The sequence below is a fragment of the Haliaeetus albicilla genome, chromosome 24, assembly GCF_947461875.1.
Source record: "Haliaeetus albicilla chromosome 24, bHalAlb1.1, whole genome shotgun sequence".
NCBI lineage: Eukaryota > Metazoa > Chordata > Aves > Accipitriformes > Accipitridae > Haliaeetus > Haliaeetus albicilla.
Window position 1 is genome coordinate 2353890 of NC_091506.1, and position 17152 is coordinate 2371041.

The 17152-nt window shown below is 41.7% G+C and overlaps 1 protein-coding gene across 12 annotated transcripts in view; it reads right to left on the reverse strand.

Moving 5' to 3' along the window:
- Positions 1-17152, reverse strand: part of ITPR1 (inositol 1,4,5-trisphosphate receptor type 1) — a 186213-nt gene that overhangs the window by 93863 nt on the left and 75198 nt on the right. For 11 of the 12 annotated variants that reach the window (XM_069811782.1, XM_069811791.1, XM_069811789.1 and 8 more), the window contains 13 exons: positions 15674-15868; positions 13697-13948; positions 12148-12289; positions 10978-11131; positions 10453-10640; positions 8779-8917; positions 7188-7246; positions 5860-6021; positions 5590-5760; positions 4576-4641; positions 3548-3685; positions 1850-1975; positions 1274-1474 (listed from right to left, as the gene is read on the reverse strand). In XM_069811782.1, the coding sequence (XP_069667883.1) occupies positions 1274-1474; positions 1850-1975; positions 3548-3685; positions 4576-4641; positions 5590-5760; positions 5860-6021; positions 7188-7246; positions 8779-8917; positions 10453-10640; positions 10978-11131; positions 12148-12289; positions 13697-13948; positions 15674-15868 (1993 nt within the window). Of the gene's footprint in view, positions 1-1273; positions 1475-1849; positions 1976-3547; positions 3686-4575; positions 4642-5589; positions 5761-5859; positions 6038-7187; positions 7247-8778; positions 8918-10452; positions 10641-10977; positions 11132-12147; positions 12290-13696; positions 13949-15673; positions 15869-17152 lie in introns of all 12 variants that reach the window. The other variant, XM_069811783.1, reaches the window with a different exon arrangement.

A 17152-nucleotide genomic window follows, 5' to 3' on the forward strand; every position in this document is an offset into this window, starting at 1 on the left:
GCCTTCATGGGACAGAGGGCTTGAGTATGACATTTTGTCTTAAAGAATTTACTTCTGAACTGCTGAAGAACTTCAAAGTCAGTCCAACTGACTGCTTAGACAGAAGTTGTGCCAAGAAGCTTGTGACTTTCCACTGTGCTTTTTTATTTCACATACATTGCCTCAGCTGACTTTTTAATACAGCTAGCTGTAGACATACCATTTTGGTCAGAGAAACGCCCCAGGGGCACGCCGGATGGGAGGACTGCAGGGCTCAGTAATTCCACCCTTCTGAACAAACATCATCAATTTTCCAAGGCTAGCGAGTGACACGTTAAGTCACACATTGGAGATTTCTACCAGCTTCATATTTGAGACCCGGGCGGCCACATTTTCAGAGCAGTTCAGACCTCCTGTAACTCCACGAAGGGAAGGAGAACGAGCAATCCGAGACCTGCTCCAGGCTGGACGCTTCTGAGCACGCAGCTGGAGGGATCTGGGGCTGTCCTGCCGCAGGGTTTGTGGCAAACAGCCAAATAAAACACAGAAAGCAACCCCCAAGGCAAACCCCTTTTCTCAGCAGCTACCGAGCCCCGTGGAAACTGATTGCTGAGCATCTTGCAAACTCAACTCCATGCTGAGAAGCTCACAAAACCATTTTTGAACTAAATGACAAAATATGGCAGACGTTCTAGTAAGACTGATACACAAAAGCTGGAGCTTAACAAATCTGATCCTTGGGCTCCCCCTGCTGAGGAGGCCAGTAAAAATCCCATCAGACATGCAAATACACTGTCAGACAGATCACATCCAATATCCAACTTAGAGATTTATGTACCCTTCTCTTCACCTCTCCCTTCTATCCTGACACCCCAATTTCCCAGTTACCTACACACCTAAATTTCGGAAGACCCTCAGACTTTTCCCCCTTCAGCACTTAAACAGCTCGATATGTAGGTCTTGAAATTAAACTATTTCTCTTCTAGCCAATTTTGCTAGAGAAAGGCGCCCTTGCTTCACAAGCCCACTTATATGCTGCTGTGTAGAAGCCTGAAAAGTAACTTGTAAGTATCATTAGTAACCGACCACTCGTTATACCTACAAGTAAAGAGCTCAGAAAGCTTTTGGTCACAAAAAAGCCTGTGCTTTCTGGTAGCTGTATGCTCTTTTTGCATTGTGAGAGCTAACTGTCAGCTTCTTGGCAGTCCCAGAAGCGAGAGGATCAATTTGTCATTTTCACCAAATGGTATGTGAAAACTTCTGTTCAGACCTTGCAAATCTCTGCAGCTCTCACCTCAGCCATTACCATATCTTGGCATTTCTTAATGAATTTTCCTTCCGCCTTGACAATTGTCTGCAGGAACTTTATGTACTGAACATTTCTGCCATGCGTTTCGATACAGTGGACAAAGTGTTGAACAACGCGTTCATTAATCTCACTGCAAAGCTGGAAGTTGTTCATGAAAATGTGCTGCATTGTTACTGCTTCCAGAATCTAATGGGGGGGGTGAAAGAAAGAAAGAAATTAGAAAATAAACAAACCACCAAACCCACACAGAGGTCAGGATAAAGTCAGCACTCCTGCAGGGTGCAGGACTGAAAAGAACATTTTTGAGGACCTGATCTTTCAACACAATGGCTCGTATCTAAGCCTATTTTTCAGTCTACTTCAGCCTCTTGAACTTTCTACATTGAAATGGTCCTAAGCAAACAGATCTTGCCAACTTTCGAGGCTTTAGAATGAAAACAAAATGTGACCCCTTCAACCAATCTTGCATCAGAACAGGCCCAGAGGCAATCCCCAAGGACAATCCATTCTCTTTTCTTGCTAGAAAAAAAAATATAAATCATGCCATGAGGTTATTCTTACCCCTGGGTTAAGGAACAGGTTTATGTGCTTGTGCAGCAATGCCTGGTTCTGTTGGTTCCCAGCACAAAAGTTCTGTAAAAACTCGTGTGCAAGCTTCATTATCTCCTGCATCCTCGTGTCTTCAGCCTGTGATTGCATGACAAATAAGATAGGGTTAAAAAGAATCTGAAGGTTCATTTTCAGGTGAGTACTGGATGAGCCGCAGCTCCAGCTCTGCAAGGGAACCGTCACGTCTCTCTCACACTCCAAAGAAAAACAAACCTCCACCCAGTTCACAGACATTAGGGATGAGTTTGGCCCACTTCACAGTTTTAAAGATCATCAAAAATAAAGTCCATAATAGAAATTACAGTAGTTTATTCTCTAAAATTGCATACTCCATGGCCAAGCCTGCCAGCAACGTGCTTTAGTCACTTTTACACTTCTGAACATACCAGTACATTGGCCAAACCACACATCATCACCTTGGGGCTACGCAGGAAAACTGCTATGTTCCACTGAAATGCATTTCAGCAGCGACAGATAGGTAGTCCATGGCAAAGAAAAGATGGAAAGTTATTATTGCAACAGCTAAGCCCAATTTATGTTTACTGGAATCTGCACACTACTTGCATGCTTCCAAGTACAATTCAGGAATCGGTGCCTTTCCTCTGACATCAGTGTGGATTACCAGTCCACTGATGGTATAAAATGCAGTTTGGAAAATTAGTGTCTGCTTTTATTTTTAAGGAGTTTCGTATATTTCCAAGAGTGAAACACCTTCCACACTGCCTGTCCGACATGTATTCACATGCATGGACAGAAAAGTGACAAGAGGTGTCAGAGGGTGTTTTTACTGCTGACTTTTTCGCAAAATATGAAGCAAGACAGCATGAAACTTAGCTTAACATTAATCAAAGATATTGTCTAGAATTACTGGTTCTCAGAAACCTGTAGAGTTTGGAACAGAGGACAGCAGAGTGACCGGGAAAATGTGAAGAGCTCCCTCACCTATGCAATGATAAGTACCTGTCACCTGTGACTAATGGGCAGCCAACACGAACTTATGGTGCGCTTCATCAGCACAATGCGGTGCTGTGCAAGCTCAGACCATGCAGCAACAGAATCAAACTGGGCTTCAAACTGCACCTCTGACATTACACGGCACTCTGTATGGCTATGAACAGCAGACCTCGCCTGGAGAGCCAGTTGCTATTTATTCATTTCCAAGGGAGCACTTGGGACTCTACAACTGGGAGGGTCTGTGTCTAACTACTGGGCGGACCTGCCGACAGATCCCACGGGGGACCAGGCACCCTCGTTTCCCTTCGTGTTCCCAGGGTGGCTGTCATACAGCTACCTCACGGCGGTAACAAGGGTCTGGTTTCCACTGACACAGCTTAACTCCAAGGCAGCACACACCTCCCATGAAAAGCAGAGAGTTGAGAGTTGAGCCTTGGTCTTACTCGGAGCTATGATGGACAGATACTTCTTCAGGAAATGGTGCACAACACTGTCTATTCAAAGACCTCACACAAACAAAGCTTATACAAGCTCCCCATTATTTCTGAAGCATGGATATGTCATAGACTATGAAGCTATATAAAATAGACTCTGTGAATCTAATATAAAGGTAGAAGGTTCAGGAAGGTTCAGAGGAAGTATTAAAAGCCCGTCAACATGACATGAAGCAAGGCAACAGCCGTACAGAAACCCAACCTTTTCGTAAGGGATCTGCAGCAGCTCCAGCACAACCGCATGAGCTCCCATGTTCCTCAGAAGTCGCTGCTGTTGCTTACGGCTTTTCCTGACCGAGGCGCTTTCCTGAACACAGAGCTTGCTGAGTCGCAGCAGGATCTGGAGAAGAGACTTGCTTTAGAGCTGAGATTCTGGGTTTTATTTCAGAGCACGCCAGGTGGCTTCCAGAGAGCAGCAACAGTGAAAAAACGCATCTGCATGGACCAGAGCAGCCCTAGGCAGCAAAATCATGTTCTGGGGTCTCTAGATGAGGAGCTAAGACCAGGCTAAGGCCAGGTTGGTCCTGCAACACCAGTAGAGGTACAAGACGACCAAGCTGGAAGCCAGAGCTGCTGGGAAACATGGGGGCAGAAGGCAGCGATGGTTCCTGCTGTCCCCTCGAGCGGCAGCCACCCTCGCCACCCCCCCAGGGACACAGCAGCCAGCGCAGCCTTGTGCCACTCAGCACAGGCAAGGGAAGCAGCTTACTGGCCCCGGGCACCACCCGGGGATCTCTTGACTAGGGCTGGTCCTGCAGAATTCAGCCATGGCAAGCGAACCCGGCATCGGGCTCCGCAGTATGGAACCGCAGAAAGAGCATTAGCTCACACCACAGCAGCACCAACGTGTGCTCTTTGTCTGGTATTTTTTAAATTAAATTTCAATAGCACAGTGGGTTTGAGTGCAAGGTACTTGGGACAGGGCAAATTAAATAGCTTCTCCACTTGCTTCCTTCCTTTGTAGCCTTTAACAATAAAAATATTGTGTTACCATTGAAACAGCAAGATGTCGCATTTCTCACTAATCCATTCTTAAGGGAAGAATACACATGTCGTGCTTATTATATTCCTGGCTTCTCATTCAAGTTGGGATATGTTATTACTCAGCAAATAGTTTCCACAATGGAAGACTGACTCAGACTTTCCTGGGTGCCTCCCTCTGACTGCAGCTCTGCAGAGCTGTGTTACTCATTTACACTTCCATTTAACTACCAAGAAGCAAAGTTTTACCTCTTTTACTACACGGTAGTTGTAGCTGCTAGTACTTTCAGGCTTTTGGGACTTGCTGTGACCTTCCTGAGGATAAAATCAGACAATTTATTAGTAGCTTATACTATTGTCTTCATGAAGGCTAAAATTACCATTCTAGGATAGCACCTGCTTTCTTCATGGAAAGGAGTGTCATCCTTCAGTTTTCTGACAGTGTCAGAAAAAACCATATAATTATCCTGTCAAGTCACATTGACCTCTATAACATAAAATAAGGTGAGGATGGGCTGATTTTAGAGACAGCAACCTCCTGTCCTTTCCTTTGCTTGTCACATTCTGTCTGTAATCCAGTCTCCCCCCAAAAAACTTCTTACTTTCTCTCCCTCTCTACTATTAAACCGTCATTGCATAGATATCATGAGATGCCTTACAGTACTATGTGCAAGGAAAGCAATAAGTTAATTACTTCTACTTCCTTCCAACAATAAATGCTCATAACCCAGGGAATACTTGAATTCGCTCACCCACTCTTTTCTATATGATTGGCAATTATATGGAGGCAAAAGGTGTTTAATTAGTTCTAAGCCAGATGTGCATGCCAAGAAAGTCCCATATTATCAGGTACAGATAAAGCACTGTTCTCTTCTGTCATTTAATCACAGTGCCATGATTCAAAATGCATCACACTTGAACAGTTCACAGCTCTGCCCTTAGATTATTTAAGGTACTTTTGACCATACAAAATCCATGCAATCTGGCAGTGCTTAAAGGGCACAAGTCGGGAGCCAGAGCAAACCCAAACCAACTGCTCTGTTAGAGCCAAAAGATGAGGATCCTGAGCAGTTTCCACTTGAGACTAATTGGCATAAACTAGCTCAAGTTCTCCTCGTATTCTTGCCTTAATCTAAAAGCAATACAGACAGGCTCACCAGGCTATGCAGTGTGCTGGAAAGATCCTTTTTGTCACATTTCTAGAAACAGTTACATCTTCATAAAATATTAACACATGAATTTGAGCAAACACAACCTAATTACCTCTTTTTTCTTATGTTCGTTTTCACCTTGCACTCCATCCATAGTCTCATCAGGACCTTGGCCTTTGTACACCCAAAGCTCCGATTTTTCCACAATAGACCTCAGCTGGTCCAAATCTTGTTTTATCTGCTTGTAGTTGTCAACATCTTGGCTGGTAACAAGCAGTTGAACCTTACATGAATGCAATCCATTAGTTGCACAAAAGGATTGTTTTTTAGCTGCAACATATACATTCAGATGAGAAATTACGCTCTTAATACACATACATACCTGCTTAAAAGCTTGAAGGACTTCTTGTCTCTGACTAAAGTGCCGGAAGAGTAGCTGAAGTGCTCCAGACACCAGAGGAGGATAATCATGCATTGTTAAATGCAACAAAACTCTGAGAAACGTTCTGCCACCATGATCATCTAAATCCAGTGGTGTGTTCTCCTCACTGAAAACAAGAGTGTAGGAGTTAACTAGCAGGTTCTTCAGACCAGTCAGCAGTGGCAGAAAACCTTTTTTCTTACTTTTAAATAAGGGGGAAATTTATCAAATCAAGTGCTATCTTAAGACACACAGCGTTTTTTGGTGTACTGCTTAATAGGGAAGCTATTCCAGAATCTCACGTATTACTGTTCGCTCAGCTTACATTATCCAACGTACATTTTTCGGGGTCAAACTACGCCAAAATATTTGTCCCTGTGTCAGCCTCAACCTATGGCTCAAATAGTTCTTGCCTATTCCTGCTATTAACCTTTCTCACTATTTGTGAAACAGAACCCTACCTCAGTATCCAGGTTGTGATGCTAATTACATCAAGCACTTGAAATCCTCCCCTTCTCTCTCTTTCCCTTGCACCTCTTTTCTGAGCATGAGAAACTCATGTTGTATTTTTTTTTCCTGTCAGTGCCCCCTGAATCATTTCTGTATTCTGCTTCCAACTGTGTCTGCATGCTTACATCAAAACTTCTGGTTATTAATTCTCTAAGTGAACCTCTCTCTCCCCCCTTCTGCCTTCATTTAAGAACTCAGTTATCTTAGGTTTACAGAAAAAAACTGCAACTCTGAGCAGCTTAAGGACAAGCTCAAGTATTTGGAGTCTGTCACTGACTAGCTGTCCTGTGATGTAAAAAAGGATATAAGTCACCCTGGCAGGAAGGCAGGTACGGAAGGTACAGCTTGCTTTCTTCTGTCATGCATGTGCAGTTTACTGCTGCATTCGACAAAAAAAGGGTGGCTAAACATGTGTCTATCTCAGTAAAAGTCGCGATCCTTGCCTACACAAACTTTTCCACCCAAGACTTCACTGCAACATTCAGATGCACTTATCCTCCAACTTGGCTTTCACGCACACAAGTGAAACCCTCCCACGAAGATCCTTCTGGCTGAAGGACCCCTGTCATCCCTTATTTGTGGCTTTTAATCCAAATGGACACTACTTTGAGCTGCATCAAAGGCATTTCAAAATGAAGCCTAGGTAACTGGCAGCTGCTTCCAACCTTTTCCCAGTCGCCACCTCACTTTCAGCTGCAATCCACACTCCTTGGGAGCCCTGAGGGCTGCAGCCTGGGAACTGCTGAGCTACCCCTTGATTAGCACTAGTGAAGAGATACTTTCCTTCCGCCAAAGATCCCCTCAGCTTGTTCTTCAATATGTTCAAAGTCTAGGGCTCCTGGGGAAAAAAAAAAAAAAAAAAAAAAAAAAAAGACAAATACTTTATGTCAGAGTTGTACCAAAGATGTTTTTGCAGCCTAAAAACATTTTAAACAGCAAGTGGTGATGTAGATGTAAGCAAGGGGGGTCTTAAGAAGCTGAAAGGAATGCTGAGAGATTACTGAAGCAGCCTGCTAAGATAACATAAGACAATATATTAACCTGTTCTCAGCTCACAAATTAAACTGCATAGTAATTTCACCAACATCCAGGCTTATTCCTCCCTTGCCTATTTTTAGATTGCACCAGCATCATTCCAGGACACTGATGAGACCTGGTGTCATTCAGAGGGGCCATCCACAAGAAACACCAAACTTCAGCCTTGAGAGGTTATGAAGTAATAAATTCAGCAATGACAGCAATACCCCTGTGGCTCAATAGACAAAAAGTTCTTTGCATTTTTCAGTATAAGGTATATATTATCACATGGGCAATGACCAATGCTCTGAAATAAAAAAATGAAAATGTTAAAACAGACTTGGAGCTCTCAATATTGCACAAAGATTTGCAAAGGGGAATGGAAAGAGAGCACGGGGATTTTGCATCCTTGCTGAAAACGTTTACCCTCCTTCTTCCAAAGTTCAGCTCACAGAAAGAGCACTCGCTCTCCCGCCAGCCCAGTTTTGAAGGCCCTGGCACCCCAGGGGGCTGCCGGACAGGCAGCCCAAGAAAAACGTAAACACATCCCCTTTGAAGTGAGATCAAAAGAAGCAGTCTCCTTCCTTTGAAGACTTCACATCTAAACCACATTTTCCTTATCCTTCTCCTTTGCATCTAGAGATACAGTCCCCAAATTGAGGAAGAAAAACTGTTTGATGTCTAATAAGCTCCACTTTTAAAGTCCAGTTATTTGTACATGGTACAGGTCCTAACTACAGGACGCTTTTTCCCCTGTAAAGCAATACAGCAATTGACAACACCCCATTTACCCACTCCACTAACTATGCTGCTTTCAATTAAGAACAGCACTGGACATGACAAGCTCCTCAACAGCTTACTTTCATACCCTTGTCTAACACCACTGAGAAACAGACACCTCCAGATGTCTTGCCTTCCTACAATACCTTTGGAAAAGAGAAATTTGGGTGGGTCGAGGCATCAGGTAGGGGGGAAGGGATGGAGGAAATCAGATTACTCTGAGGACCCTTCTCCTTCACTCAAAAACATTAATAGAAAAGATTTAATCTGAGGTTGATGACAGATCACACGTGATAGTTTATTTCAGGTTTTCTTCAAAGGATGAATTTCAGGCTCTTGGTCACACTTAACACATGGAAACAAGTAGGAGAGAGTACAAATAAATCCTGGGTTTTGTTTTGGGTACATGGAAATGATCCCTACTCATTATTCCCACTGCTAGCAGGGTACTCTGCTTCAGTGGGACCACTGAGATGCCAAAGTAAGAACCTGAATCAATTATCCAATTAGCACCTGTAAGATTAAAGAGTCCTCCCTAACCCACACAAACTCATTCTTTGCAAAGCAACTAACCTGGTACATTAGTTGGCATTTCTTGATTACTGCTTCCAGTTGGTGATTCAGACATCTGGGCATTGCTTTCATCAAATTCATGTTTAAATATACAAAGTAGGCAGGAGATTCTGTAGTCCAATCTCACATTCAAAATAAACTAATGATACAGAAGTAGTAAAAATGTTGAAATAACTTGCTTATTTCAGCACACGTACAATTTACACGTAATGCAGCGCTACCAACATGCAAGATCAACATAGTAAAGTTGGGGATTTAACTTGGAGAAAAGGTACGCAAATGTTTCCCCAGAATTCAGTATTTGATGATTTAGATGAATCAGATCTGATTCAGTACCAGAATTTGTTTAGGGATTTCAACAAGCACGTGATATACACAAAGTAATAAACACTTGTGAGAGATTTTGGCAGAGTTTTGATCCCTTATTATTGCCCGATGCCCGCATCCTCACCCCCCCCCACCCAAGGAAAGGAAAGCAGCATTTCTGTCTCCATTCTGAGACCAGCAGGACTCTAAGAGACCAGCACTGCTCTCCTCCTCGTGCTGACTCCCGGGGTGCTGTCGCAGAAGCAGCTGAACGTGAGCTGCCAAGAGCCAGGCTGCTGCTGCCACACCACAGCCACCAGTTTGGGTGGGCTCTACGAGCTAGTGCCCGTGAAACCTCCAGCACAGCAGCGACCACCTTCTCGGTGGTCTTCCTCCCTTTTGAGGAAAGAAGTACAACGCAAAGAACACTTTGCGGTTCTCTCAGATTTAGGGGAAAATGCTTAATGCCAGTTTCAATAGACCACGGTAACAGGGGAAATACTGGCACACTAAAATATCCCATTGCACATGCCGGGCCATAGGAGAAGTTCTGGTTTTAACTAAAATTAGCAACGGTGAAAGGAAGTGAATCAAGCCTCCCCTACGTGCTGCATCTGCTGCTGAGGGGAAGGGCATAACCTCAAACCCAGCTACGTGCAAAGCCTCCCACAGGGGCACAGGGAAGGTACACCATGGCTTTCCTGCTGCTTCGCATACTTTCGCCCACAAGGCTTTTGAAGCATTCCGGGCCCCCTGAACTTGCCCATGAAGCTACTGTACAAAAAGGACTCCTACGCTGAGGAAGGGAAGATGGATTTCAGTGCAGTAAGTTTGTAGCCACATCTAGGTCGAGGCAGTGCTGTGGAAAAGGGAAAAACACTTTTCTCTCTGTGTCCCTAAGACTTAGGAGTGAACAAGTCAGAAAAGCCAGACAGAGATGGAAGAGACAGCGAGGCCGGCAAATGTGCACACATAAAAAACATTCCAGGCTGATGGCTCTATGAGGAGTCTCAAGTATCTCCCCCTTCCTTGGGGCACTTAACAAGATGGCTCTATAGACTCAGAGAAATTACTAAGACAGTAAAGTGAAAAATGAACTCTCCACTTCAGGAAGTCAGATATTTACAAATCACTGGTAAATATGCAGATGTCTATTGCAAACTCATTTTTATTAAATTGTTTCAGTAATGGCATAATATTGTCACATGCAAGTTGAGTGCTGCATGCCTGAAAGTCACCCTTGTAACGTTTTATCAGTTTAAAAAAGGCACATACGAGGCAGGAAAGAATTAAAAGGCAGCATGGCACTATATTAATGCTTAGATTAAAGACAGCACAAGATGCTACACTAATTTGTGTTGCTAGTACCTGAAGTATTTCGATGATCTTCAGCTTTGTGTCCATTACCAGGATGTCCTCTTTCTCTGGTTCACTCTGCTTGACGTTACCCTCAGGAGCAGCAGCAAGCGGAGTCATGGGCAAGAACCCACCGCCTCTGAGCACCACCTGGGTCATCAGCTCACCGACTCCGTGGATTGATCTCATCACATTGCTCCCTTCAGAGAGGTAGGTAAACACGTAAGGTTATGATGGTGTAATGGGACTGCATTACCAGGACAAGGACCCTCCACTTCCTACGAAGAGAAATTGTCTCAACATCAAACAAGGCCAGGTGGACACCTAAATCCCTGGAGCAGATGGAAGTCAAGAGAAGCACTGCAGTACTTTCAGAACCCCCCGTCCTCTCCCTCTTCCATCGTAGGGATTACTCAACTTTACAACCAAGCCATGGACAGAAAGGAGTAGAAGATTTTTGAACTCACATCGGCATTTTGAGATGAACTAGAAACTACCAAAGAATGATCTGTTCTGCCAATTATTTTTCAGCCTTACCTTTACTTTCCTCGCCTTTTGCCATCTTGGTAATAGGGAAGATGGTAGTGATGTGCACACAGTCTAATATAGCAAGGAGGATTTTGGTTAGTCTGAGGAGGTCACAGAAGTTGTAGAAACCAAAATATATCAGATTCCTGGCTAAGTTAACAACCTACCAAAATAACAATAAAAAGTCTGATTAATACTAAACATTTTGCTATCACAATCAAGTTGTCTTAACATAGTGAAAAGATCAAGAACCTAGCTGTGAGTCGTATACTTATCATAATACCTTGTAATTCCATAAGACTCTATAGTTCTACATTTTATCAAGTTCTACTTGCCTACAAATGCCTGCAATGTTACTCCTGCAATGCCTGGAGTAACAGTCTGTACCTGCAATTAATATTCTATAACTACAAAATCATACCATATTTGTCACATTATAGAAAAGATAAGATAGGTCAAGACTAGAGGGAATGCACAGATGCTTTTTATGGTTTTGTCTTACAAAAAAAAAATTTAAAAAAATCACACATCTACAGCTTACTGCTACCAAGTTATAAAGTTTCCCCACAAGTCCTCCACATGCACTGCTTCAAGTTCTACACATAATAATTTCACACACAGTGCAAATATTTAATGTAGCCCCATTATCTGAGGTATATTCCTTCAAATGCTTTTGGTTTTTTTTCTGTAGAAACATCACATCTTTTCTTAAATTAATGTTATTTAGGAAACGCTACTGCATGGATTTGCTACATTTTATTTGCACAGACAGACTTTTAATAGGTTAGTAAGTCACAGGACACTGTATTGCTCTCTTCATGAGTAATACTGTAAGCTCTAGAGACTATCTGTGCATGCAGACATAGTGTTTAGTTTTCGAGACTATTTATTCCAGTAAAGCTTGACCTTGCAATAACATTGAGAGCACAAAAAGTAAACAAGGCTGCTGCAAATCTAAGACATAAGCTCACATTCGTTAATTGTATTTCAAGAACTATCACTGCAAACTCACAAACTTCAGTGGGGTTGCTTGCATGAGGAGAAAGGACTACAGTGGAAAGGAGGAGCCTGCTGAGGCTCAGCAGTCACTAATTACTTGCCAATCTACCTGGTGTTGAAAAAAGTACCAACATTCCACCAAAAAAAAAAAAAAAGATAAAGTCAGAACTGGATAACTACCTCAAAAGTGAGCTTATTTTTCTCTTTATCAGAGAAAGGGAACCTCTGACACACCACATCTCTTAAATATTCCTCTACAAATTCCATTGTTTGTGCAAATCTCTCCTTAATTTCATCTTTGGAAGTTCCACTGCTATCATAGCTGAAGAGGAAAAAAAAAAAACAAACAAAAAACAAAACAAAACACAAAACTTAGCATGCAAATACACAGGGCTCTTTTCCCCCGACACAATTTTCATTGGTTTGTCAAAATCTAAGAAGTTAAAGGCTGTTAAATAATTTATCCAAATGAGGGAGTCTGGAAGCTGACACCATAATTTCCTGGCTTTTGCTGTTTTATCCCATATGCTCATTTTGCACTATTTAAAAATCTCTGAGGAAAACAAAAAAAGAGAATTTTGTCCCAATAAATAAAAGAAGAAACCCTTATTATTTTAGTGGAAACAATGACAAGCTATGTACAGCATTAAGGAGAATGAATGTGGCCAAGAGATGCTGACTGTGGATGCTATTTTTCCTCCAAATAAAAGCAATATATATGCAAAGTAGACATTAATTTTTCTTAATATAAATTCTAGGTTTGTTTCTCAACATGTGCAGAAAGCATTCGAAAAAAAGACAATCCCCACCACCTTCCACTAACTGCTTTGGTTTTCCTGTTACATCACATATCACTGTTTAGCCTCTGCCAGACCTGAAGCCATTTGTTTTTCTATTTTGACATTTAAAGTTGAATATGATCTATCGTGTATCTCTCTGAAAAGAAAAACAGGCTAGCAAGGAGGGAAGGGAGGGAAAAAACAAGAAACCACTTACCACCAGTACTAATACTGACAAGACTCAAATTCCTAACATTTAACACAGATTTTAAATGTTAATTTTCTCCAACTGAAAAAATTGAGTTCTGAACAGGTGAAGAACTACAAATTTTACATTATTTGTGCTATAAAGAGTTAATACAAGCCTACGGTCAAGAAATCATGTGTCCACTTGAGCTGTGGTTTTATACAGGTTTTTCACCACTGTATCACAGTACTTTCCATTGGCGGTTAAGGAACATGACTCTGTCTCCAGCACATTACTTGCTTCAGCATCTTCCCCCTCGTTTTTGCTTTTGATTGTGAGAGTTACCGTATGGACAATCTGCCCTGAAGAGTCTATGCTCTAATCACATAAGGCAGGAGGAAAAATTAAATAGTCCTCCTTTGCTTTCACTCCCCAGGGCTAGGTCACTCGTCAGATCACCCAAATCAGACACAGACCATCACGGTGATCACTGCGGGTTTTGGAGACAAACCCCTACTGCCTCACCGCTTACACCATGCATACACAGGAAGGTTATTTTGTTCTCAGGAATGTTCTCTCCAGCAAACATTACAAGCAAATGAAACTACAGGGTTTGAAAGTGTTATGGATTTTATTTTATTTTTTTATTATTTTTAAACAGAAACAGTATAAATAATGCATGGGTTTAGGATTGATCTGGTTTTGTTTTAAAAATCAAGAGTGATGTAATTTCCTTTCCCACACCATTCCAGCAAGTACTTACTCATCAATAGCAATTTCAGAAGGTATTTCAGACCACAGACGAGCATACTTCACTGGTGTTACTTGTTCTTGGGGGTCACGATCAACGTGCATATGAAGCATTAGCCGGCAGAAAGATGCTCTCAGATCATATGGCAAGTTTTCATCAGACATGCAACGGAGAATGAGGTCCACATCCAGCTGGCCAGATATTTCATTTATGGCTAAGTACTGCCGATCAAGGCACATTCTAGCAAAGAGGTTTAGTTGGTATCTTCAGGGGGAAAATAATACATAAACAAACAGCTTACATTTTAATTTCCTGAAACGTCCACTGGGTATAGTACTGATATGCTCTTACATGTATTAACAGAATGACTCTTATATTTTCCAGTAATATAGTTATGCTTATTATGGAAAGAATAAAGTACTTATGAAACACTAGTAAAAGGTAACAGTGGAAAAATAGAATAAAAGGAGTCATCGTATTTCCCTAAGAGTTACATAGAATTAAGTAATGTTGTTTACGAAAGCCAGAGAAGAATCCAAAGAACAGTTAAGGCAACTCAGCCTAAATCATGTAGAAGACCAAACACTTACTACTGATGCTGAAGCCACAGTTGTTCACTGAGGCAACAATGTAGGTGGACTACAGAATCGTTAAAAATCAGGTATTTGATTAAACAGCTACCGAGCTCTGCTCCCTTCAGTCAAAGAATTGGTAGAGAAAAACTAGACTTAATTCCTAAGCTTTTCAGACCATAAACTAAAAGCAAGCAACTGGCATTTAAGGCATGCATATTAAGGACTGATAATTAGCCTTTAGTCATAAAGCACATGTCCAGCATTCATGAGCACTCATACAGCCTTGTGTTGAACAGTGTCAACCATGAGGTTTCCTAAAAAAATGAACATTTAATTGAAAGCAGACGCCTTTTCACTCTCAGCACTTCTCAAGGAAATTTGACCAAACTGTATCCTAAAACCTTTAAGCATGTTCACGAGTCTATAATGTAGACTAAAAATAATTAACACTATCAATTCTACTTAAAAATGAGTGCAAGAAAATTATTTTGAAAGCAGATACAATGTTTAAAAATATATACAAGTGGTGTCCTTTTGAGCTCAACCCTCCAATACGCTCAAAACCCCCACGTATTAGGAAGTCTGCTGCAACAACCATTTCAATAGAAGAGATAATGCAAAATAAGACAGCTAGTAAAAAATAAAAAAATCTAGTTGTACTTTCTGCATCACCACAATTGAGTCTGTCAAACTACTCTCAGAAGTTTATAACCCAGACACAGGAATTTGGTCTGGGCTGAAACCTGATCTTACACTATGCCAAGAACTTGGTGTCTTGTCAAGTCATCTGGAAACATCGCTTCATGTTAGAAACTGCTAAAAGCATAGCTTAAGCTGTACAAAAGAGCACTGCACATTAATCAAACCAAACTTGTGGCATTTTCATAACTTCACATTTTGTCCTGCTGAGAACTACAGGACCACTAAAGGCTTTGAGCTTAGAGAGAAATTTTGAAGGCAGGGAGAACAGCAGTGACTTCTTTAAAATCAAAAGCAAAGCCATCTGCACACTGAAATCCTGTTCTTCCTGCAAGCAGTTGTTCACCCCAACTACCATCCAAACACAGGTAACCTAAGCAGTTAACATACAGGCTCTCTTATAACAGCCACTTATGAGGAAACCAAGCAGAAATACAGGCATTAAGTGCCATGCAAATTCAACGCACTATAAGCCTCAACTATTTTTTTTTTAAAATCAGTTTAAACTTGATTATCCTGATAATTGGACTTCTCACCACGAATAACTTTGTGCTTTTAGCTGTCACTTCAGAGAGACATCATTCTCACTCTCTAACAGCTATCTTGTCCACGAAACCAGTATCCTTTCTCCCAAACCAACTACAGCCTATATTCCAAAGGCTTCCCCACTCAGCCTTGCTAACTTTGCTAGCCGACTACTGCGCATGCTGTTAACCTGTAGTAGCTGAGTACGTCTCGATCTTCCTTCTGCCCTTCCTTAGCATCCTGAGCCAACTCTCTGATACTCTTACTGCGGATTTCCTTGTTACTGTCTCTCCAGAACAACCACACTTCTTCCTCATCTTCTCCAACTTCCAAGGCATTTTCTCCACTTGACACTTCTTCAAACTCAAATCGAGAGAGGACCAGCCTGCCAGAAGAAAAGTTAGGTTAGGTTACAAACTGCCAAGATCCATGCAGATCTTTTAGAACATTTCTTTTAAGACTCTTGCTAAAAAAGACACTTGCTAAAATGTACTGGTGATATAGAAGTAGCTAATTTTATGATCTCACCTGCATTCAGAAAACAAATGTTATTGCTCAGCTCTGTGAAGTAAAAGCAGAATATCTTACTCTTTCAGAAGTAGCATTTTACTACATAAAAACTTCAGGGTTTATTATTAAAAGCATTAGGTTAGAATGAATTTAGATTATAAGCTTTCCGTTCAGCCTTAAAAGGCCAACATTTCAGCTCCATTCAATTGATGAAGATAAAGAAACAAGGAAGTTAAAGACACGACTAACTGGCTTTCAAAAACACCTTTATGGGAGAACCGATTCAAAGACTGTTCAACAGACTAAGAAAAGGATTTGGTTAATAAAAATATCTTCTGTATCACATAAATGCCAAACAGATCAGAACTTCTTTCTGCTTACATGGTGAAATAACTAGAAACAAATCAGCTACTGAAACCAAAAAGGCTTTGGGGGCTTTTAGAAAAAAAGATCATACATCTGAAAAAAAGACAAATTAAATACACGAGGATAAGAACAAATAAGTGATATAGCAAGTTTAAGTGCTGGTCGAAATAAATACAGTCTTTATGATTTCACGAAGAGAATTATGTGTGCAAGAATACTCTCATCCATTTGTGTTTTAAATACTACCTGACAAAGACCTGCTTCCTTTTTGCAGTATTTTGGTAATTATTACCTATGCCCTATTCCACGTATCAAATAAACCCATATTTATGAAGAACAACTGGGATTTGGTGCCCGCTATGATGCTTCAGCAACAGCAGGGCAATGCTGAGAGCTGGAGACCAAAATCCTAACCACAGAGGGAGAACCGGGTGAGCAGAGATGCGTCAGCTTCTGCTTTGCTGCAAGCTAAGCCCAGCGGGCACGCACCCAAGAAGCGCTCGCTCACTTCAGACAGCTTATGGAGGAAAGCCTGAAGCCCAGACGAGGATCAGGCCCACAGGACCCTGCACACCTTCCTGCAAAGTCTGTCTACTTTGATCAAACGTGAGATATCAAAGATTTCTCTGACTGCAGGACTGAGAATACATATGGCAGACATCTGCTGCCATCAATACCCATTTACTGTGTATTTGAAGAGGACCCCACACATACTTAACTGCTTTCTCTAGTCGTGCCAGCAGTGCTCTCAGCTTTGAATCACCTTCCTTCTGTTTCACACTAGGAAAACCAT